This window comes from Anser cygnoides, chromosome 6 (assembly GCF_040182565.1).
Source record: "Anser cygnoides isolate HZ-2024a breed goose chromosome 6, Taihu_goose_T2T_genome, whole genome shotgun sequence".
NCBI lineage: Eukaryota > Metazoa > Chordata > Aves > Anseriformes > Anatidae > Anser > Anser cygnoides.
Genome location: NC_089878.1, coordinates 15,922,012 through 15,946,030, shown reverse-complemented (window position 1 = coordinate 15,946,030; position 24,019 = coordinate 15,922,012). Strand labels below are relative to the sequence as shown.

At 43.2% G+C, this 24,019-nt stretch overlaps 2 protein-coding genes across 3 annotated transcripts in view; one reads left to right on the top strand and one right to left on the bottom strand.

The window, feature by feature from the left end:
• RAPH1 (Ras association (RalGDS/AF-6) and pleckstrin homology domains 1) overlaps window positions 1-24,019 on the bottom strand; it is a 293,904-nt gene that overhangs the window by 207,935 nt on the left and 61,950 nt on the right. The window contains exon 3 of the mRNA XM_066999108.1: window positions 456-593. The gene's annotated coding sequence lies outside the window, so the exon portion shown is untranslated. The remainder of the gene's footprint in view (window positions 1-455; window positions 594-24,019) is intronic.
• Window positions 11,011-23,875, top strand: ICOS (inducible T cell costimulator). 2 transcript variants are annotated; one of them, XM_013171676.3, is made up of 7 exons: window positions 11,011-11,385; window positions 11,612-11,701; window positions 17,559-17,597; window positions 18,558-18,896; window positions 19,762-19,874; window positions 20,486-20,576; window positions 21,096-23,875. In XM_013171676.3, exons 2-6 carry the CDS (start codon window positions 11,644-11,646, stop codon window positions 20,573-20,575), a joined length of 639 nt encoding a protein of 212 aa, XP_013027130.1. In that variant the 5' UTR covers window positions 11,011-11,385; window positions 11,612-11,643; the 3' UTR covers window position 20,576; window positions 21,096-23,875. The 2 variants fall into 2 exon arrangements, with proteins under 2 accessions (XP_013027130.1, XP_047917399.1); XM_048061442.2 differs by lacking the exon at window positions 11,011-11,385 and having other exon boundaries at window positions 11,568-11,701.

Genomic DNA, 24,019 nt, shown 5'->3' with positions numbered 1-24,019 from the left:
CTCTTTATCACTACCCTGAATATTTATACACACCAATAAGATGCCCCCTGAGCCTTCCCTTCTTCAGGTTAAACAGTCCCAGTCTCTGTGAAATCAGGAATGGCCTATGCTTGACATATATGTGAAACTACTAATGAAAATAATGGACCGTGTTGGGTTTCCACAGCAGCATCTGCTCGAACTGCTGCAGTTTCACTGATATACTCTCTCCTTACTGGAACATCCGTAAATCAAATGTTTTTGTACTTGTATTCTCACTCCCTAGATTTGTATTTGGGAATTCATGACAATACTAGGATAACACTGCTGCAAATTGCTTTCCTTTAGAAAACTGTACATAAAAGTGTATACACATATATTTGCATAGGTGTAACTCGGATGTAACACAAACCAAATGACATATTGGGTGTGTAATTAAGCAGTTAACTTGTTAGAAGATAAGACATTTAACTCACTTGAAGCACACAGTCTGCAGGCTGCTCATGGAGCTTTTTTCAAAGCTGATTGCTTCCTCTGTCTGTACTGAGTACCTCCAACCGCTCCCACCGCTGGCTGTGTTGCAGGAGATGTGCTTTGCAGATGAGCTGGCTGCTCTGTAAGGGAAATGGCGGGTTGGTCAGAGAACTGGAGTTGTTGACCTACACAATCACCCAAAACCGTTACCTTTTTCCTGCAAAGCAGTAAGCCCACCTGAAAGGCACTGCAGTGCCATGAGCTTCAAATGATGTGGAGCACACTGCATTTTTCAGGCTTTGATGCCATTTAGCAAAACAAATTGCAATTTGCTATCCTAGTCAGAAACACTGAGAGCATAAGAACATAACTGAGCCCACAGCAGGTCAGACAAACGATGTACTCTTTCTACTATCCACTTCCCAACAGTGACCAAGAACTATGTCTGGGTAGAGAATAACAACATGGAAAGTATGTTATGAAATTTCCCCCAAATACTGTCCCAGCCTTCCCTCACCAGCAGCTTAGGAATGTCAAAGTTTGGTATCTGTATGTTTAACAACCTTGAGGGGTTTCTTTTACATGGATTCATCCTGCCACTTTTTAAAACCTTGTGAACTTGAGTCCAGGTAAGCAAAGATGATCAGCTGTTCTGATAGTTCTGATTCTGTTCTGATTTGTTCATTGTATTACGTAAGAAATGGAAGAACCTGAAAAACCTTAAATGGCCTTGAAATTGGCAGAAAAACCTAGATAGAAAAAGGTGCTATTTGAGGTAGTTTTCAAAGCTTTGGAAACAATGAAGTGTTTCTTTTCTTAGTGGAAAAATAGTTATGTTTCCATATCAACTAAAATGATTTGTAGCTGTATTATAAAAAAAGCATGTATGTAAAGCATATTAAAAAAATCACCACTTGCTCCTCAGTAAACCACTAACACTGCTCACCCTGTTATGAAAACATGACTAGAAGGAAAGATGCAAATGGACAACTTAATTTTTTCCCCTTCGGCTACTTTTTTTTTTTCTTCAAGCAAAAGAGGCACCCAAAACAGTCCATCACGCAAGCATTACAGAGTCCTCACTGATGTCAGTAGCAAACATAGTGTAACCACAGCAACCCAAAGAGAAGTGGAGTCACTGGCTTTTTTTTTTTTTTTTTGCTACTGCTTTGTTCTTACTTGTTCTTACTTAGCACAGAAGGAAAGAAACAAATGGCCCACAGAACTTAATGCCTGAATCAATATAATAGGAATTAATGACTTGGGAACTAAAGAATACCCTGTTTTGTGGATTGCAGGTACTGTATAAACCCTAACATAGAAAGTAATACATTTGTACACTTCTCATCGTACTGTGAATGCCAACAAAATGAGCAATGGTTACGTACTCCTGGGCCACAACAGGGGCACTCCCCCCCCAACATCAGGTGAAGAGATAAGTCTAAGAAAGACCTGGGCGAGCCAGTGAGTATATAATCACATCCAAGAACACCTTTGAAGAGGTACATGGCAGCACCTGCAGGGAAACTTTCGTCAAAACGAGGATAGTCCAGCTAACAAGAACAACATCAGCTGCGATGCTGATCTCTTTGTCATTAACAGCTTCCCAACAGCCAGGTGATGCCCCTGCTGCTAGCGCAGCACAGCGCAGACCATACAAGCAGAAAGAATTCTAGCAAACAAACAGGGCAAGTAGTAGATTTTGAATTAAAGGGAGAGAGGATGTGCATGTGTGACTTTTCAGTGGTCACCTGAAGCAACGGGATGAGTAGCTGATCTATAAACTGATCTATGAAAAGAAAATTGAAATTTTCACACTATTTTTTCCAGGGCTATCTGAAGAGCCATAGCTCCCTCCTTGGCCTAGCTGCAAACCAAGGCAGCTCCCAGCCAGTAGGAGGTTCCAGAGGAATTAAGTTTAGGCTCGGGAACAGTGCTATGAATAGCCCCAGACAATAATGTAACACTAATGCTTGACAGTAATATCAACACAGCAAGAATAGAGAAACACCAACTTTCACCTGTTCTGATAGTCATCTAAACAATTCACGAGAGTGTGAGCCTAAGGGCAGCTGTTCCAGATGAGAACAAAAATACAGCAAGTCAAGTATCTTGTCTCTCAGGTAAGTGTCTCGAAGCAGATACTTAGAGACGAATGTAAGAACAGGCAAAACACATGGTAATGCTATCCTGAAAGACTCACAACCAAAACAAATTTGCAGGTCAAGCACTTTTCTTGGGTTTTTATGTCTTTGTAACTCAGCTGACCAAGGACACAGGAAATACAGGATTCTGTAGTATCCATATGAACAATATGGACACTCCTATTCTCCCTGCTTGACCTCTCCTTGGATTTGGGTCTGTTTTGCTGTGGCTCAGTCAGAACTGCATGAGGCTACAGACCCAAAACAGAGGAAGCACTTTGGCTAGGACAACAAAAGCCCCCCTGAGCACACTTTCACTTTCAATGACCACTAACCACTGAGCTGAGATCAAAGAGACCACGAGTGAAAAGCCTGTTTCTTAAAGTTTGCCAGCAGACCATCATGAGCAAGCAGGAGCTGCACATTTCTATACGACATGTTTGCAACTCCCTGGGCCAACTTAAGAGTAATAGCAACAGGAGCTGAGAATAGCTTAGGCTGAGCAGAGCTCAATGACGACTTACCCTGAGAGCCCAGGTAGCCCACCCTGAACTGTATAAAGTGTCCACTAGAGCCAAACACAGAAGGACAGCCGACCAAGATAGGAGCTGAGCAGCTGCAGAGCTCATAGCTTTTGCTGTGAGCACTCTGTCTTGGCCCTACGAACCTTTGCAATGTGCACACACACCAGTTTTTTTCTTTTTGCACTCTCAGGGTGAAATTCATGAGAATCAAGCTGATTTTGACATGGTAATATGTAGATGTGGAGGGCCATACAAATGAAGAAGAATGCCATTATCGTGAAGGTTCAGCGATGAAGAAGTTGTACAACTTACGAAGTAGTTATGCCTGTTTCCCAGGGGCATTCAGAGGTGCACGAAGGCTAGGAACTTCAGTTAAGAAATCTTGAGTTTTTACATGGCAAAGGCCAATTCACCAGAATATACTATGGTGATCTGTAATATCATCAATGTGGTTAAAGTGATGTTCTAAAGTAGTCATTTCAATCATTCATGTTCTCTAGAGAACACAGATATCTTGTTTCTATGTTTTGTTCACTGTTGTTCTAATTTTTACTTTTTTTTTTTTTGTGTGTGGTGACAGCAACCAAGCTGGCTGTGAGAGGAGTACCTAGACTGTTCCCTTAGTGAGCTCCCAAAGAACATCAAAGACTTTTAAGCACAGAAAAGACATACTTCACTGGATTAAAAGTAGCCTGAGACAAACAGCAAACACATCAGAAGGGCTTATGGACAACTCCACTCCTGTCATTCTTGCAGATAGGCTTTTGCTCCCAAGCTTAATGTTGGTTAACTCAGTGACTTTCTGAGTGGCAGCAAACTGAGTTCTGACTGATCCCTGGAGGAGTTCCTTCAGTCTCTTCAGGAGGCATAGCTGTCCTCCTTTTCTCTTCATAATAATGTCTCCAAGTCTTAATGAGACACACCTTTGCAGTTTGTTGCTGTGTTTCCCTGGTCTTTCACATCCAACTGACCCTTCAGCTGTCCCTTGGCCACAGCATACTCAGCTGCTCCCACAGGGCTGAAGCAGCCTTTGCACCCTCCAGGGGTTCCCAGCCAAGCCTCCCCTCCTGGAGGAGGGCAGTCCACAGCAGGCCAGAGGCAGCATCCATCACAACTGCTTCCAGAGAGGCTGCATCTCCCTTGGGCAGGGGCAGGGCAGCCCCCTGCCCACACCAGCTCTGCACGCCGCAGAACAAGTGTTCTGCTCGTGCTGCAGACTCTGCGTAAGCCATGAAACTGGAGGAGAAGACGATGCCTTTGGTCACTGGACGCTTTGTGCGGCTGCACAAAACTGTTTCTGGCCAGGATCCAGAATTCAGGGTTGCTGTAACAGGATTTATTTTGCTATCAATATTTTTTGTAACCTCGAGGTTATAAAAGATGCTGGTATCAATGGCAGAGGAAGGTATTAGCAAAATTTTCTTCCTTGTTCTCTTGAGGATAGAACAAACTGTGAGAATTTCATCCTCTTTTCCAGTTTAACATGTACAAGCCAGTACCACACACTTCCTTTAACATCTTTTGTGTGACAGACATTTCCAGACCCTGTATGGTCATATAAGCTGTGCTGAGCGTGATTAAGCGTATGTTTTATCAAGTAACAGCTCTGATTTCAGCATGTTCATCAATAAAACTAGACTCGGTAAATTGTTACTGATCGTGCAGCAAGGAGGAACCTTTCCTCCTGAAGCCTCCCTGCTCTGGATGTGGGCAATCCCGATTTACTAACCAGGCAATGTGAGCTTTGGCTGGAACCAGCAGTCCTCACCCACCCCCTGGGGGGGCCCGTTAACACCCAGAACGAGACATGGCGACATGACGGAAAAAGTGATTTTTTTTCAGACTCCTTTGTCTCCTGGCCTTTCCTGGCCTGCTGGAGGGACTGACTGTTTTCACGGCTTGTTCTTTCTCATCAAATTAGCGGGCGCAGCCTGACAATTGCCAAGTGCCCACTCAGAAGACAGAACCTCCCCCTCTGCCGTGACACCGAAAACACGGAGCCCTGCCCTGGCCTGCACCCCCGGGTCACTGAAACACGGCACTGGCCTCGTCCATGCAGGTGTCAGAAACCTTAAAAATGAGAAAAGCCCCAAATCTTTCCAAACTAACGCTGTGCGTCCGCGGGCGGCCCCCTGAGGCGCGGTGCCGGGAGCAGCCGGGCCGCGGCTCCCCTCAGCCGGCGGGGCCGGGCCGGGCCGGGCCGTGTCGCAGCGCGGTGCGGCGGCGCCCCCGTGCGGCCCCCGTGGCGGCGGGGCGGGCAGCGGACAGCGGACAGCGTCGGAGGGTTTTCAGCCCGGGCTGCCTCGGGGGCACGGGTTCATGGCGCACGGGGCCCTCTCGCACCCTTGTGCACGCCCTCGCAGCTCCCCTGTCTTGCAGCAGGGGCTTCGGCTCCTCCAGGAAGCCCAGGCCGCGCGGGAGGGGTTTTACAGTTCACACATAGCCCATGTCAGCTCTTGGAATCATCTACCAAATGGGACAAAACCCCTCCACTGGTCACTTGCCGAAAGTGTGACACAGGGCTGCAGTGGGTCCAGCTTTCCTTAGCTTTGTTCTGTCATCCGTAAGAGAAGTGCGGCCGGATCATGCCTTGAGTGTGGTGGAGCACAGTATCATTATTCTGTGCTTCTTTTAGCTTTTGCATGCATGGACAGAGCATTTTGTTCCCAGTACAGTAACCTCTGTGATTCTGAACATGACATACACAAAAAAAGAGGAAATTTAGTTACATGTTCAAGAAAGATGTCATTTCATTGATTTTATTCCTCCAAATCTGTCAAGGCCTGAGCTGTCTAAGTGTATCTTCAATTAACCACTAGTAGGAGCTGCAAACCAAAGCCTGGCTCAAAAACACTTGAAAAAAAACAAGAAGATTTTCAAAAGTGTTTAATGTGAGCTGGCAGCAGACAGCAGCATGGGTGTCCTAAGCCACTTCAGTGTTTCTGGAAGTCCAGGCCTGGGCTGTGCTGTTAGACCTGTCTTTGCAGTTTTCCACATGCCATTTCAGTTCTCTCTTATCTACAGGAATGCATCGCAGCTTCGGGGGCTGCTTCTGTAGGGGAAAGTTCCCCTCGTGTTATACTGTCAACTCAACAGTAGCAAAAGTTTACCTTTAAAACGCAATCACAACAATGCTGAGATAAAATCACACCACAAACCCCAACTACGACTACAGCCTGCGGCTCTTTCAATCCTAACTCCTCCAAAGCAGCTGACCAGACAACCACATAACAGGAGGCCCTACCTTACTGAGAGCTTTGAAACAGTTGGGGTGTGAAAATGCTAAAGAATGTGTTTAATTCATCACTGTCACACCTAGAAGAGAATTAAATTCAAATCCAACAGCAGAAAACTTTCATGGTCATCCAGCTCAATGTTGGGTAGGTGTCATAAAGTGCTCTACAAGTGGCAAGACAAAAACAGTCTGGGTCCCCAAGTATACATTTCTTTTGGATTTTGTATATTTACTGTCCACTCTGGGGAACCTCCCATCTGAACCCAGATGTAGGTAGCACTGGTGACAAAGCTCCAGACAGCTGCCCATTGGCCACAAAGGAACTGCAAAGGCTTCAGAAGGTGTTCTCCTCCCTCTGGCATACATGAACCCATGCTGCTTACAACCCTGCTGTTCTCCTAAATACCTCCTGCATATTTGGGCGTATGCCACTCAAAGATACCTGCTGCTCACAGTCCTCCTCCCAGCACACCTGGAAGGGCAGGAACACGGTGTTGGTTGTTACCAAGACAGGAAATCTTCCACAGCCATCCCGTAGGCCTGCAGTCCAGGCCACGGTCATATGTGTGCTGACCGTCACTGGGTCCATGCCTCCCTATGCTCAGTGATCCTGGAAAAGTGATTAGGTACCTCATTAGGTAGCTGTGTGCCAGTGGGCAGGAGGCCAGACACACAGAGCATCAGCTCTTGAGGTCAGCGGGAGAGAGGCCTTGAGGGCCTTGAGCCAGCCAGCACAAAACATGAGTCACAGGACCTGAAGTGGCATTTAGTCTGACTGCATTTGCCACTTAGGCTCCTATTGATTGAGTTTATTGCACGTGTGTTAGATCTGGGCTTAACTCCTTAACATACCCGTACAGGGAAGTGTCTGCCCTGCCGCTGAGCTGAGGTGAGACCCTGTAGCCTCCTCTGGCACACTGGTGGTCAGAACATTACAGCGTGCCCACAGGCCTGTGGGAGGCATCAGCCCCATACCAGCAGGGTTGGTGCAACACGAGTTGCATCTCCGGCTGAAATCTGTACACCATGAGTGACTGCGGCCTGTCTACACACTTAATAGCGAGTGATGCTGATGGGAAGGGGGATTTAAACCTATCACAGAACCTTAAAAATAGCACAGAGAAAGTCATTGTTCCCCTTCTCTATTCAAAGAACGGGAAAGGAAAGTGCAGGAGTGTGGAGGCTTTCTGCTCCAGCCCTGAGGAAATGACCCAGAGTCATGAAAATATAGGCCAGATATTGAAGCAAAGAATAAGAAGCAGCAGGAGACAACAGAATATAATTTGTGTGGATAGACTGTAACAGCCCCTGCAGAAAGAATCACAATGCATTTTATTGAGAGAATATTTTACATTGCTGTGGGCAACTGCTCATCATCCACAAGCAGAAGTGGAAAATTGCAAGTGAGACACAACAAGCTACTTCAATGTAAACACCACCACTATTTCATGGTGAATAAAGGGATACAACACACTAGCAGATTGCTAACATGGAAATTGTTTTGGGTGATAGTGATAAGAAGAGTAAGAGTTAAGTGATTAAACAGGTCAAAGAAAAATATACATTGTACTTCACAGGCAAAATCCTTGCTGTGAATCAGTCTCCTTTGGGAAGCAGCAGAAGTGGTGCTTTCTGAGTTGCTTGGAGCTAGAAAGGACAAGCACTGAAGATCACAGGGTAGAGAATATTGATGTACAGATCAAGGGATGGGCAAGCCCGTTTCTCTTTGGAACTGGGTATGCCACTGGCTGTAGTTTTAAAGGAATAAAAATGCCCATAATGAATTTCCAGGTTATTTACAGTCAAGGAGACGGCAAGTCTGTTGTGCGTTAACCCTGGCAGGCAGCTAAGCACCACACAGCTGCTCACTCACTGCCTCCTCTAGCAGGGTGGAGGAGGAGAATTGGAACGGCAGAAGTTAGAAAAGTCCTGGGCCAAGATGAACACAGTTAAGACAGTTTAATAAGTTAAATAAAAAATAAAAGAAACAAAAGAAAACAAAACCAAGGAGGGAAAAAAAGTGATGTGAAACACAATTGGTTACCACCAGCCAAACAATGCCCAGCCAGTTCCTGAGCAACAGCAGCCCTGGCAAACTTTTCACCCCCTTCAAGATTTTACTGCTGAGCACAATGTCATATGGTTTGGAATATCCCTTCGGTCAGCTGGGGTTAACTGTCCTGGTTGTGTCCCCTCCCAGCTTCTTGTGCACCCCAGCTTCCTCACTAGCAGGGTAGTTTCAGAAACAGAAAAGACCTTGACTCTGTATAAGTACTGTCCAGAAACAACAAAAACAGCAAAAACAGAGTTGTGTTATCTACACTGTTTTCATCGCAAATCCAAAGCATAGCATGATATGAGCTAATATGCAGAAAATTAACTCTATCCCAGACAAAACAAGTTGGAAGTGATGTATGAGAAAAAGGAGTTTATCACTGGGATAGTAGTTATGGGGGTGAGATATATAGAAAGAATGTGGCCTGGGGGCAGGAGGAGCCACGTTCCAGAAAGGACCTAGGACACATGCTGGAGAGCAGCCTCTGCTTGAGAGGAGGACAGAGAGGGGCATAGAGAGGGGCCATGGGCAGTCAGGTTAGAAGAAGAAAGAAGAGAGATCTGAGAGGAGCGTGTGGATGAAGGACAGTCAAAATCAAAATGAAGGAGGGAGAGAAATAAGTGACGATGGAAAAAGGAAACACGTGTTTGTGACTCAAAATAGCTACAGTTATAGGAAGCGTGTTGTGGAAACAGGCTGCTTGTCCCAGGTGGTTAACTGCAACCAACTGTAGTATTTGTAAGAAACACTTCTAGTTGCAGTCACAGTGTCTTTGTGAGGTGCAAAAGCATGACAGAGGAGGGAGGCAAAGACGGAAAGAGTAAAGAGGGTGAAAGGCAATGAAGGCGTCTGTTGGCGTGGGACTACAAGGTGAGCATCCCTCATGCTCAGCCCTGAGATAGACTTTGTGTCTCTCAGCTTGTGAACAAACACTGAGTGCCCCAGGCTCTGCTGGCTCATCATCAAATACACTCAACTATCTGAAGGAAAAAAAAAAAAAAATTATCCTCATCAAACTTCATACTGCTGCCAAAAGTACTCCAAACTGTATCCTGGGCTGGATCCTTTTGAAACAATGGGAGTGGTTTGTTCTAGCAGTTCCAAAGTTATTGGGAAACAGAAAAGTAAAGGGGTAACTCCATATTTGAGGCTATAAGGACAGGAGAAAGAGGACAAACACAACCTATTTGCTGGGCAGTGGAACTTGCTCCAATTGTCATAGCTTATGTCAACCAAGCTACACTGGTAGCTACTCTCACTCCAGGAGGGAAACAGATGCGTAATCATCTTTTCTGCATCCGTGTAACTGATGAAGTCCCAGAGAAGGGAGGGAAGAAGTAAGATGCTCCTAAACAGCTATGCTGGTTAAAAAAAAAAAAAATCTCCATCAAAAAGAGTTTCCTGGCAAAATGTTTACATTTTGAAGAAAGCCAACATGTTTTATGAACCCCAGCAATCCTGATTTGTTTTAAAGCTCATTTCTACATAAAACAGTTAAAACCTTGCTCAAATGCTTACATTCCCCTGCACCTTTACTGGCCTTCCCAGCCAGCAGTAGTCTTTGTAGAGACTTAGTCCTTGGTATGTCAGCAAGCTCTCCCAAAGGTGGCAGTGGGAGTACTTCACACGTGATCCTCTTCCTCCATTAATTTTGCATCAGCAGCAGCTCTTTTTACTATCAGTCTCTCTTGCTGCTTGTATCAGGCTTACTTAGGGAGCAATAAGGGTCCTGTCCCAGGAGAAGGCTCCTCTGTGTTTCAGCACTTCCCGTAAGTTGTTGTCAGGGATGGGAAAGGTGGTGCTACCTGGAACCTCAGTAGGTTGGAACCTGGGTCATAACTTCACTGGCAAAGCTCAGGAGTCAGGTGTATCTCTCCCAGCTTTATCATTGCTTGAAACTTCATATACTCTTGAGCTGCAGAATTAAAAGCATACTGCAGAAACTTTCTCTAGTTAGAATTGCTTGCATTTGGCTCCAGAGACCTGAGCTGAGAATTTAGATCAAATCCTGACTTGACTCCGACTTAGCTCTGATTTTCATTCAACAAAAGGCAAAGATTTGAAGGGATTTGCAAAGATTTGAAGAGAGTAAAACTCTCTGCCAGTGTCCATGTGAACAAATCTTTAGCAGTAGTAATGAAATTAAATCACTTTTTGAGGAAGAGTAAACCAACGGCTGAAGACTTATTCACAAAGTACAAAGTAGGAGAGAATCTGTAACCCAATCCTATTATTCACAATTATGGGGTACCACTGCATGACCATTACGAGGACATCAACCGCAGGAATGTCTGTCAGGCACCAAAATTAGTCCTTTGTGTCTTCTAACATGTATATGACAGTCAGGAATGCTAAATGCATCTCATTTACTAAAGAAGCTGTTTTTCAAACATAGTATCTGCCCTAAAATTAGCCAGATCTAAATGGCTGTAGAACATTTTATCCCAGAGGGTCCCAAACCACTTCCTGAACATAGACGTTTGCAGGCCAAAGTACAGTGTGCTGCACAAAAGCAGGGAGAGGGAGGGAGAGAAACTTCTGCCCTAAGGTCCTGGGGCTCTGGGCCAAATCTCCTCCACTCAGAGTTGTGTGGAGTTTCTCATGTCCACCCAGAGCAAGCCTGAACTCCAGGGTGGAAGTTTTACATCCAAGTGAGCCTCCAGGATGTCAAAGGGCTGAGCGGATCCTTCTGCGATTTGGGTCTGTTCTTCCACTGAATTCGAGGTCCAGGACAAAGATGAGCCTCCTCCCCTACTGGCCATCAGCTTCCATACAGAGCAACACCACCAGTTGCACAAGCCCAGCTGAAGGTGGGGGGGAAGCCTGGTTGCCAGTGGCAAACATGCACATACAGTAAGTTAAGGAACAGGTCACCAATAACTGGCTCTCTCCAGGAAGCGTGCTGTAGGTGATGGTAGCCTCTGTCATGACAGATTTCACCAGAAGCAGTCTTTGCGGAAGTGATTATCAAAGGTAATGTTCGAAAATCTTTCATCTTCCTGTCTGTGACAGCAAGCCATGAGGCGGGGGGAAAAAAAAGCAGCAAACTCCACAGGTGTGGGCGACAGCTAATGCTGACATAGCTATAACGTAGTCAGGTGTTAAATTAAAAAGTCCTTCTGACTATCATATAATTTCCCCCATTGCCCACAAACCACTTCCTTTTCTACCCAAGAATTCTTCCCCATCTTCACAGCAGACAGAAGGCTGGTGCCTGTGTGTCAGGCAAGCATGAAGTCGGTCGCTGTAACGTTCTGTCTCCTTTGCTTTCAGTTTGGAGCCCTGTATGGTGAGTAGCAGTTTGTCTTATTCTCCTCACAGTAGTTGTCCCTATGGAATATAGCCCACCCAGAGAAGGGAGGCAGTGAAGGAGGTCTGATAGCACGGGGTTGGAGGAATAGAGATAACTAAGGGAAACAGCTGCAAAAAGACCGCTCTTGACTTTAACATCACTAGAGCTGGTGGGAAGAGAATTCCTGCCAGAAAGGGCATTTGGTCTGAGACAAAATGTACAAGTTTTCATTGTCTGTATTCCTTAGCTCATCTGCTCAGTGTTATCCTCTAGCTGTTTAGACTGTAGTGCTCCAGCCAGCTTCCCTTGCTGGGCACAATGTCTTAGAGCAGCGTGACGGTGAATGGCTTAATAAAGAGGCACTAAGTTATTGATATTAATCCTGGTCATGCTTGAGCAGGGAATTTTTGTCCTGTGAAAAATGTATATGGCATGGAAGGGTGGATGAGATCATTTTGGTGCAGGCTTGAAATGCGGACAGACTTAAAAGGAGGTGTAGCTCTCCTAATGCTGTGTTTGAGAAGGGGCAGGGTGGCAGCGTTGATCTCAGTCCAGCCATAAACATGGATGTAGCATTTTGCGTGGTTCAGTGTTTTGTAATAGCTAGGTAAAGTAAAATACCAGAGCTCACATTTATCTGAGACCTGAGATTTAGTGCACAGAGTTACTAACTGAAGCATTCGTTATTTAAACATGTTGTTTGAAGGTCATGCGAAGGGCTATTGAATATGTTTGCTTCTGAAATTCCAATGATGGATAGGTTCAGGGTAGGTTTCAAGTCCTTCTGTAGAATTTGAGTAGTCCTGAGGTTTCATACAGAATTTAAGCTTTCATTTAAATAAAAGCTAGTTTCCAGCTCTTTAGGCAATGCAGATACCCCTCCGAAGGTTAACTGATACAGCAACAGCATACCGAGCTTTCAGACATTGAAAAATGGGTGAAATCACAGGGAAGGAGGATAGTGGACAGTATCAATAAAGGGACACAATCTGTTCTTTTTCTCCTTGAAAAATCATCTTAAATCTAACAAAAACATCCTCTCAATTTTGTTACATATTTCTCAGCTAGTCAATTTAGCAGGTATACTTCACTAGCATGCTTTTACATGTGGCTGCAGCCATCTAAAAGGCATTCCCTTGGAAGAAATAGGCTGGAATTTTAAGGGTGCAAATAATTGTTCTGTCTAATACCGGCAGTTTCCCCTGCTTTCTCCCTTCCTTCCAACACGGAGAATAGGTCTTGGGCAGGGTCTGGGCAGAGGAGATGGCAGAAGAAAGACATTGCTTCCAGTGAGAAATGGTATCTCACTTTTTTTTTTTTCTTACAGTGCTTTCAGTATAACAAGTACTAATTATTATCATTATTGCTAAAAAGAAAAAGGCTGTAAAATAGCAGCTTTATGTAAGACACATTAGTATGACACCATCATTTAGAGAGTGAGCTAGCACTCCAGCACTGTGGCAAATTTTTGGGAGTAAAAACAGAGCAATTTAAAAGCGTGGGGTTTTTTGTCTATTTGTTTGTCTCTTTGTTTTAATGTAGTTATTAGCAAGTTCTACTTCTGATCTGTGGATATTGTTTCAATGTAAATACCTCATGGAAGGTGATATACGTGTGTGTGTGTGTATTGTGCAATTTGGTAAACCAATTGTGACCAAGAAATTGTCTGTAAGAGCTTCTTAGGTAGACAAACACAGGCAATGGGATTTTGGAGTACAGAGCTGCAGGACTCCATAGCACTTGAGGCCCTTGGCTATGAAATGCTGTACATGAGTTTTTGCATGCCAACATTTGCAAACTATTATCACTGTTTACCCACATATCTCCTGTTGTCAACACCGGATGAAGCCATGGTCACTTCTCAGAAGGGTGTCTGAAACATTACCAGCAATTACTGCAGTGTTAGTGGTATATTTTATAATAGTTTCTACATTCTACAACATATCTTATAGCACCGAAATAATTCAGATAGTTTCCTAGAGTACTTCTGGCCATTACTTGCTCTGCCCAGAAGGACTGCCTTCCTCTTAACCCTTGATTCCTGAAGGACAGGAACATGTTAGTTTTAGGCACATGACTAATGACACTGAATTGACAGTGCCATCTTTCAGAGTGCCTTGAAAGATTAAAAGCTACAGCAACTTAAAAATGGTGTGTGGTTCCATCAGACATTTAGTAATAATAAAACAAAAATGCGTGTTTGAAAAGCAGGGTCTACACTCTATTTGCTCATTTTCAGTGGCAAACACACCCAAGCAAAATTATGCTTGTTCTTTTAATCAGCTGATTAGTTTCTGGGAGCTGGGGCAGAGAAAACAAAATGCAATAAAACCAAGCAAGAATATCCTATCCTATCCTATCCCTGTTCTGTTCCATTCTCCTACTTTAAAATGCAAGTTTCAAAATTAATCAAATGTGGTTTTTAAACTTCTGTTAAGACCCAAATATGTAATGGATTGTGATGTTTGCCAATAGCATTGGGTCTGCTGAAGAGCAATGAGAAAGCTCAAAGTTGCAGTCCCATTAAAATGAAAATAACCTGCCTTCTAGTGGCCTCTGCATCCAAGCACCACAACTGCAGAAATTCACAAGCCTCTGACAAAGTACTTTCCCACTGCAGTAAAGATGAAAGTAAAAACGTCTATCAAAGGAGCTGAGGTAGACATACTTGTTATCCAGGTAATCTCTTACAGAAATGTACAGGACTGTAAGTACACACAAACATAGGGTGCATACACACACACACTTCACAGTTTGACATAACAAGATGCTGCTCTCATACACAAGTTCATCTCTTGGATTCGCATCGACTTGACAAGAGGTGAGCTAGGAACAGCTCTACACAACATCAGTGTGACACTTAGGAAACCACTGAAAGATTTGTTTCCTCTTGTTATAAATATTACAATTGCATTAGTTCTTTTATGAAAAATACCAAAAGGAACCTTACAGCCAGATGCAAGCATTTTTACTGCTGAACCAGCGATGTTCTTCTGCTCATTTTCAACTCTAACAGGATGTATTCTTTTATTCACATATTTTTTGTGGTAGTATTAGGGAGGTTTTGTGAGTAAATCTCTCAATATTAGTGGATGTTTTAACCTCCATTTCCTATATTCCACCCCCCTAAATGTACATTTATTCTCATAGGAGCTTGGCAAATGACATGCTTCTGGCCATTAACCTCGGAGTGCTACAGGGTCCATAGGATTACCCTAGGAATGAACCAATACAAATGGGAACAGGAGAAGAGCAATCAGCCATAGGGAGGGGGAATAAACTACCTTTTAGTATGCAGTGACAGAGCATTCACATCAGGACTTGATGCAGAATAGCTAGTGAGCTGGAAATTCATATTGGATCTCACTCATTGTGGTTACCCATGTAGACAATTCTGTTTTAATCTCAGGCACTGTTAATCTCATTTTAAAATACGCTCCCTTTATACTATGCTAAGCACACTCTTCTGTGTGGTCACTTGTTTCAGAAGAATACTAATTATATTACTTCTACTGAAATGTTCCTTCACAGAAATACATTACTGAGCCTTTCATGAAAATAGGCAGTTACAGCTTCTGGGCCTGAGAGGATGCAAAACAATTTTTCAGCTTGCCACAGGGTCACGTGAACTTCACGCTTAATCACCTCGCTCTGCCCTTTTCCATTAAAAACAAATATTAAAACCATGATCCTCTGACAAAGATTTTAAACCACCCAGTATGAAAGGGCAATTTCATTAGCCAACAGCAGAATTGAACTGTTCTTGGAGGCGATCAGAGGCATGAAATTCCAAGCTGTTCCTTTACGCAGAGTAGCGCAGCCCCGTTGCCCTCTGGGGTGCCGGGGGCCTCTGGGACTGCTTGGTTCTGCAGCTGCCCAGACCCCGAGCCAGCATCTGCCTCTCCTCTCTGATGTCCAGTGGCAAAGGTAGAGGCCTCGGTCAGCTACAGGTGGGACCAGGCCAGCTCACGTATAAACTGCTCTCCCTAGCTTCTGCTAGATCAATACACTCGCTGTTTTCTTTCCGTCCCTAAATAATTTATCTGCTGTTGGGACTAATTTTAAAGGTATATGTTATCAACCCACAGGCCACTAAAACTAGAGCATTTTAAAAGACCTTTATTTCAAATGTTGTTCTCCCAGCAGCTGCTTTCCTTCACCACTCAGCACGCAAGTCATCAAGAAGCGTTTCCTTATTTGACCTTTGCTTTCAGCTTTTCAGGCCGTGTGCCTTTCCGAGGGCTTGCGCTCTCTGTATCGAGAGCTTTAATTCAATGGGGGTTGACAAGTTGTGTTTTGTCTGTCTTATCTTCACACCAGTGGTACAAGATACCTTGTCTGTTATCACACACTTAAGTAATAGTCCTGAAAGTAGTACAGCTATTTGAACTGTCGCTGTGTGACATAAGGCCACTGACTGTGCACAGTAGGCCAGGAAGAATGTGATAACTGGGTGAATCAATAAAAAAAAGGATAACAATTTGTATTGCTTTCTAACTACACATCACAAAGCATTTTCCACAAGTCCATTAGCTTATGTGTCACACTAAAGATATTTTAAACAAGTATAATTCATTGCAACACCCTTACCAGTGGTGATAATTGGGGAGCAAGAATTCAAAGCAGAAAAAAGCGTGGACAGCAAAAGGTTGCCTCAGTCCAAGAAGAGAGTTGAGAGCATACAACGCTACATGAATGAGAATAATCTTCTGTTCCTGGGCATGTGCAGGCTGGATGTCGTGGATTGCAGGTGCCTTGGGAAAAGGATTATTTACACTGTGCAATCAGTGCAGTACCCAGCACAGTTGGGAACCTACTCTGCATGGATCTAGACTGCCACATAGCAATAACAAGAGTATGATTATCTATGAAAGCCTTCAAGTATTTGTCCCCTGTTTCCTTAACATCAAAAAATCTTGATGTAGAGTGTATTTCAATCTAAGCAGCCTCTGAAGAATTTGCTCAGACTACCTGAAGACAGGAAAGGCTGATACAGTTTTTTTCTACCTGTCTGCGTAGGAGATAAACCTCTAATTTTTGAGCAATGCAAAAAAGGCTCAAAGTAGCTATGCTTGCTACTAATGACACACAAACCATTTTAAAGCAGTGCATGCCGCCAACTCAGACAGAAAATTCCATTCTCAGTATTGCCATAGTGGGTGGTGAGGGAGGTAGCACCTTAAAGAAGTCCTAAATAATTAATAAAAGTGTGTTGGGCTCCTGTAACAGAGGCTGCCTAAGCACAACAGACTGAATGCAGCTTGATAATCATGAAGAGAAAAAGTTCAAACAGAAAACTGCATGCGCTGATGAATATTTTCTTGCTGCATATCTTGGAGCACCTTCCAGTTATTCATTCTGGATGTGCCAGAAGAAGCTGTTTTGATGCAGTGTTGGGAAACAGAACAAACAGAACAAAATGGGCACTATGGTCTGGAAACAGAGTATAATGCTAACTTATTGCCAACTTTGGATTCACAAGAAAACAAGAGTATGCTTTTTAATTTGGGATAGATTTCCTCACTATCTTTGGGGAAATTCTACTTTCATCTCAGTTTCTATTCTTTAAGTACGCCTATTCCTTCTGCAGAGGTGTTTTATGAATTTCTAAATGCTATATATGTTATCAATATTAATTCTTGCTCAATTAAATTTCTTTCTACATTATTTTTATACTTTGTGATTTTATCATATCATGGGATTTTACAGTGTAGCACTGAGACAAGATCAGATACGCTTACGACACAAGTACTAACATTAGAAAATAACTTCAGCATCTTAACATCGCATGGCTCAGCCCCTCTTCCTGCATTTCTCTTCTTGAATTTTAAAGAGGAAACAATTTATTTTTCAGGAGCTGATACCTGCTCATCAAGACCGTGCAAAAATATAGGTAAGACACATTCGCATAATTTGGTATATGGTTTCAAGTGCCAATCTAGATCAGAAAATACTGTCTCTGAGGAAGAGGGCTGTCATTTTTTTACAGCACACTTTAACACATCTTTTTTCTGAGGGCATTCCCCATGCTATTGGTTGCTGATTTTACAAAAGTCAAACTGTGAGGTAGCAGGAGGTCCTCAGTCAGTTTGCTTTCTTTTTCTTCTCCAAGAAAATAAAAATAGAAACATTTTGCAGAATGAGAGAGTTGTATAACATCTGTCAATGTTTTCTGTCAATGCTTTCAGGAAGGTCAAATATGATTTTTGGATTGCATGTGAATGCATGCACACAGTGACATTTGTCCTCTACTCATGTCCTCATGTTCGTGGTAAAGGTCATATAGTCATCTAAGTAATTAAGTTTAAATTGTATGGCATGCCCCAAACCACTATCTCAAAAGAAAAGATAGGTCTTATGGTTAAGGCATTTATGTAGGAGTTTAGGGTTCAAATCCTGTTTTGCATTTTCAGCTACAGCAGTGAGGTTCAGATTACAAACCCTAAACCAGAGATAATTGTCACCATTTTCATCTCACCTTGTTTTATCTATGAATAGGACAAGAAGACTGTGGAAGGGACTATATGTCTCAGTGTTTGGTCGAAGGAGGCCTTTAAATATTATGAAATAAGTCATCGAACCAATGCTAACAGAGACTTGTCCAGCCCCATAGCAGATAGCAGGCAAGGAGTTATCTCATTTATTTTCTCTGTAATGTGGGACATGACCAGAACGATGCACTGGTATCTCACAGTACAGGGCTGAGTGGCAAAGCCAGACTGTTCTGAGTACATACGTGTTTTAAGTTTCTATGACACGGTTCACTTGCTTTGTTTGAATGAGTTTCTTAACATTTTAGGGATTCTCTTCATTGCTGTTTGAGTGACTGCACTTATTATTTTCATGTTTTCAGATCAGCTGCATGTCTCTGACCCCCAGGTGATGGTGGAATTTAAGAGTGGAAACTTTAAGTTCATATTCCACAACCCCAAAAATGTGAGTGAGTTCAGCATGACCCTCTTCAAAGGGCACGAAAAGAAGGAGATCTGTGCTCTCCATGTGAGCAAGGAGAAAGCTATCCCCAAGAGTAACGTCACCTACTGTCAGGCAGAGCATTCAAATACCAGCACCACTTTCATACTCACAAATCTGGAAAGAAAGCACATCGACACTTATACCTACTGCCTGGAGATGTTCTTACCCCCTCCTTACATAGATTGCCGCCTGAAAGAAACTTATTTGTACATCCAGGGTAAGTTTACTTCCCTTCTCCCCTCACTTCGGTTTACTGATAAACAGACACTGGGTGTAGCTACACTGCAGTGAGAAGTGTGACTGAAGTTCACATGGAGAGTTCCAAGAGAGCATAAAAGTACTCAGGAAGGGTTCTCCATACAGATCAATAGCAATACTGTACTGTCTGTTGTCCTTCCCTTTCTATCCTTTCCCATTTCTCAACGCCAGGACTAAACATAGATAAAAGCTGAAATGCTGCGTCTAAAATTGTGGTTGGGCAAATTATCTATTATCCCCCTCTGAACTTAACACATGGTGATTGCAGAATCAGGCTGTGCCATCCTTTTTTGTCGGTGCTGTTTTCCACTGCTGTCCACTTCCATTTTCCTGACAGCCAGATGTTCATAGCTATTCCTAGCTGTTTCATGCCCTATCATATTTTCTCTGAGATCTGGACAAGGTTGATCTTGTGTCCCCCTCCACTTGTCTTCCTACCCAAACATGACTGCCAAAGTCCTCCCTTCTTTTGACCAGGCTGCCCTTTAAATTACCTGTGCTTACACCTTGTTCAGATCTTCAAGTCTGAAATATCATCATGCTCTCAGTCTGGGCTTGGTTTCTTTTCAATCTACACTTTTAGCTTTGTGTACCAGCAGTTAGGCTTTCACTTCTCCTTCTGGGAAAACTGCGACGTTCTGTTTCCTGCTGAATACACTTTTCCAAGGCAGCTCTTCAACTCGGGGAAATCCTTCTCCAGAGCACACTTTGGCTGTTTCCTCTAATATGAAGAGGAGATGGGAAATAATTTGAAAAGTTGTTTGCAGGGGGGAAATAAAAAGTGCTGATTTTCAGCAATGACATTTTTGCCTCCCTATCTCCAGATAAGGAAGACTGCATTTCACTGGGAATCATGTCATGGGTGACTATTGGCCTGATTGTGTTTGCCATGATTTCCTGTGTCTGCTGTGTAGCAGCCTGTCGCTTAAGGAACAAGGTAAGCAAGTCTACGAGATTCTGCACAACCTTCCTTCCAAGGGTCATGGACAGGGAACTTGATTTAATGAGATTTAGAGGGTGGGACAGGCATATACTCAGCACGTGATATGTTTTTTGACAAAGAGACTGAGCTGTTAATTTACCACTGAAATTCACTCACTGATGACAGCAGCTCAGATTTAATTTTTCTAAGACAGAATTGTCTATTGATTTAAGGGCTGGGAATTAAAGGAAAGAAGAGAAATGCTGCACAGGTCAGCAAAATTACTTTGGTAAGCAATTCACCTGATTGTTTTCTTCAAGAGGGGGAAACAAATCATCAGTGGAGCAATTCCAGCTCTGTTCTGGAGCAAAACCACTTAAACAAAGAACCAGTTGGCTCAGGGAAGAAAGGAGACTGTGGACATTAGTTTTTTTTTTTTTGGACAGTGCGTTTTTCATTTTCAGTTTGTTCTATTCCAACTTTTCTACCTGAGTGCCTGTCTATTCTGACTTTAATATTCACACTTAAAACAGTCAGATTAACTGCTCTGTTTAAAGAACAAAGGTAGGAGTGGTGGAGGTTAGTGACCACAAATTAAAGTCATGGCATTTCCTCTCTGTTTGCAGAATCAGCAGTGTGAATCCAACTCCCACGAGTACAACAGTGAATACATGCCCATGGCAGCAGTGAATGCAGCAAAAAAAACAAGAATCTGAGGTTGTATTAAGACTAGTAGTACTTGAACTTTTGCCTCTAACTGTTGCAAGGCTTTCTCTGGGAGGGACAGGGCTGCTTGCTGTGCCTCCCATTGAGTCTAGGTGGGTGGGTGGGAAGAAGGGATCAGCGCAGTAGCTCGTGCTGCCATGTAGCAGGAAGGGGAAACAGAACAAAATCTCAGGAAAGCTTTTGAATCAGAATGGTGGGCTGGTTCCTAGAAAGGCAACTGTTTTGCTTTGCATCGGTGCCAAGTGATGATCTTATACATGAGGAAGGCATGTAAAACTGTTCCGTTCAGATTCTTCAGATAGTGTGTGCTACCCAAGGAGACACAAGAGATTTACTAGATTCACTCAGGGTTACTGGCTAGGGAATAATCTATAGGGAGCAAGGAATTTCCTAACTACTTAAATCCTTGCATTGTAGCCAGAAGCAGTTTGGATACAGAACAGAAGGAGAGGTTGGACTGATTCAAACACATGTGGGTTGCACATAACTAATTCTCCATTTCTATTCCAGGTTTAAGTTGCTTGTGGCATAGACATTCTGGCAGTGGAAGTTTCCAGCTACTTGAACCTGGACAATGGGAAAACCCTGGAAAATGGGAAATCAACATTTCCTCACCTTCTGCCTCCCTGAGCTCTCAGGATGGTACTGTGCTCAGTCATGAGACACCCACTCTACCACTGCTCTAAACTCTGTTTTGCTCTAGCCTTGTGTCTTAACTGGCACGCTGCCTGATCCACTGACTTATACACGAAATGCTAACAATGTGTTAAAGATGTCAGCTTTCAGTTGAAGAAAATACAGGGTTTGCTTGAGAGCAGATTCTTGCAGTGGTGCTAGAGGCAACTTCTACTTTCTACAGTTTCCTCTATGGTAACTTTCCACTGGTTACAAAAAAAAAAAAAAAAAAGACTACCTCCAATGCCATTCCTAGTGGCACAGCCATGAAGTGCTGTCAATGTATTGCACAAGCCCTTTTATTAGGGCTAGTCTAGCACGATGCTATGAAGTCATCTTCAGATCCACTGTCAAACTTCTTAGCACCACATTAGGCCAGTGTGGTATGCACACATGCTCTCCTGCCTGAGAGAGCACAGCAGAGACTTTATTGTGACATAGAACCTCAGGTACGCTCCAATGCATTTGTGCTAGCAGTACATCTTTGCCATTCACACCATAGGCCTCCTCTTATTTAATTAAATTCTGAATTCTTCTTCCAAAATAGTAATATATTACTTTTGAGACTGCAATCGTTCTTTAAATCAGTCCAAACCTACAGGATAAGTCCCTAAACTACGAGGCATGACGTCTCCTATTCACATATCTTACAGCACCAATACAACAGTGTCCATAAGGGCAGGGTATTCGTGGACTCTGGTTTGCAATTATTTTCCTCTTGTGGTTTGACATGAAACCTTTACCACTTCCCCAGTGGGTTTAGGGGTTACTTGACCTTCTGAAAATTGCTCAGTCTTCAATATAGCCCAGAAGGTCAACTTTGTCCTGGGCTGCATCAAAGGAGGTGTGACCAGCAGGTTGAGGAAGGGGATTGTCCCCCTCACCTCTGCCCTTGTGAAGCCCCACCTGGAGTACTGCATCCAGGTTTGGAGCCCCCAGCACAAGAAAGATGTGGACCTGTTAGAGCGAGTCCAGAGGAGGGCTATAAAGATGGTCAGAGGGCTGGAGCACATCTCCTATGAAGACAGGCTAAGAGAGCTGTGGAAGTTCAGCATGGGGAAGAGAAGGCTCCAGGGAGACTTCATTGCAGCCTTTCGGTACTTAAAGGGGTCTTATAAAAATGATGGAGAGGGACTCTTTATTTGGGTAAATAATGATAGGACAAGGGGGAATGGTCTTAAGCTAAAAGAGGACAGATTTAGACTAGACATGAGGAAGAAATTTTTCACTGTAAGGGTGGTGAGGCCCAGGTTGTTCAGAGAAGCTGTGGATGCCCCATTCCTGGAGATGTTCAAGGCCAGGTTGGATGGGGCATTGGCCAACAAGATCTAGTGGGTGGCATCCCTGCCTATGGCAGCGGGTTGGAGTTGGATGATCTTTCAGGTCCCTTCCAACCCAAGCCATTCTATGATTCTATGAAACTTCATGCTACTTGTGAAATCCACCAAAACTTGGATCATAAATGACCAACTGGGAATCCAACCTGGATATGTTGTCAGATACCATCTGGCTGCAGAGTGGTGCATTGATGGAGTCTTTCTGTAATTCACTGACAAAACACATACTGGTCAGAGGACACTATGTTGAAAGATGCATAGCCTGCTTGTCTGGCAAATGGAAGGCTGGTTTCAAACTTGACAGGGTAAAAGAGGGATGATCAGACACGAAGGGGACATTGCTGGTAAGTCAGGAATGGGTATTTCCTCAATAAAAACCTAAATACATAGAGATACTTCAGGAAGAAGGTGCAAATTGTAAGCTGTGACATTAAGCAAGGGGGAAATGAGTACAGCACCAAATGAAGTAGAGATTGCCAATTTTGCAGCAGCTACCCTGGTTAGATAACCAGGCTCCTAGGCAGAGATGTAGAGGGGTACCCTGGCATGTTGGCCAACATTACATTCTTTTCTGTCATTCCAATAAATAACTTTGCCAACTGACCTAACTTCCCTATAAAACAAAACTATCCTCTGTACACCCACAAATACCTGACTTCACCATTTTGAAAATTATTGGTGAAATAATTAGCTTTTAAAATTATCAGTGAAAATAACTAACCTTTACTGCTTGTAATAAATGCTGGATATAGGATTCTATGTAACAGTGGAGAGTCCTAGTCTCTAGAAACTTTCATCAGACTGAGAAGGAAATTCATGGAATAAAGAGTTTCTGAAAGAAGGAAAAACCTGAGGTTTGCCTTGAGGTGCTGCTGGATAAAGGATAAACATGATCTGATTTTTTTTATTATTTTCCAAGGGGGGGGATCCTTTGGGGACCCAGGAGTTGAACTCGATGACCCTTGTGGGTTCCTTTCAACTCGGATATTGTATGATTCTATGATAGTTCAAAATATACTGTGCTCTAGAAAGAGAAATGGTTTATACCCCTTGTAACAAAGCTTTGGGAAATCTCAGGTTCTATCTCTGCTTTTTTTTTTTTTTTAAGAGAAATTTTTATTCTTAATAAAACTGTTTTTATTATTATACCATGTGTCCTTAAGAAAATTCATGAGTGCCTGCGTGCCATATGAAAGAAATAAGTTCTACAACCTCCACAGTGTAACAGGGAGAGGGCAGGGGCAGTCACCATATAGGAACTTAGTGGGAAATAGGAAAAGTACTAAGGAAAAGAATGATTTAAAAAAAAAAGTGAAAACCAAAAATTTAGAGCTGTTTCCATGCAGTGAATTAATGATGCTTTTTCAATACGTTTGTTTCTTTTTATTTTCATGAAAAAGTAGTTTTTCTTATAGCCCCATT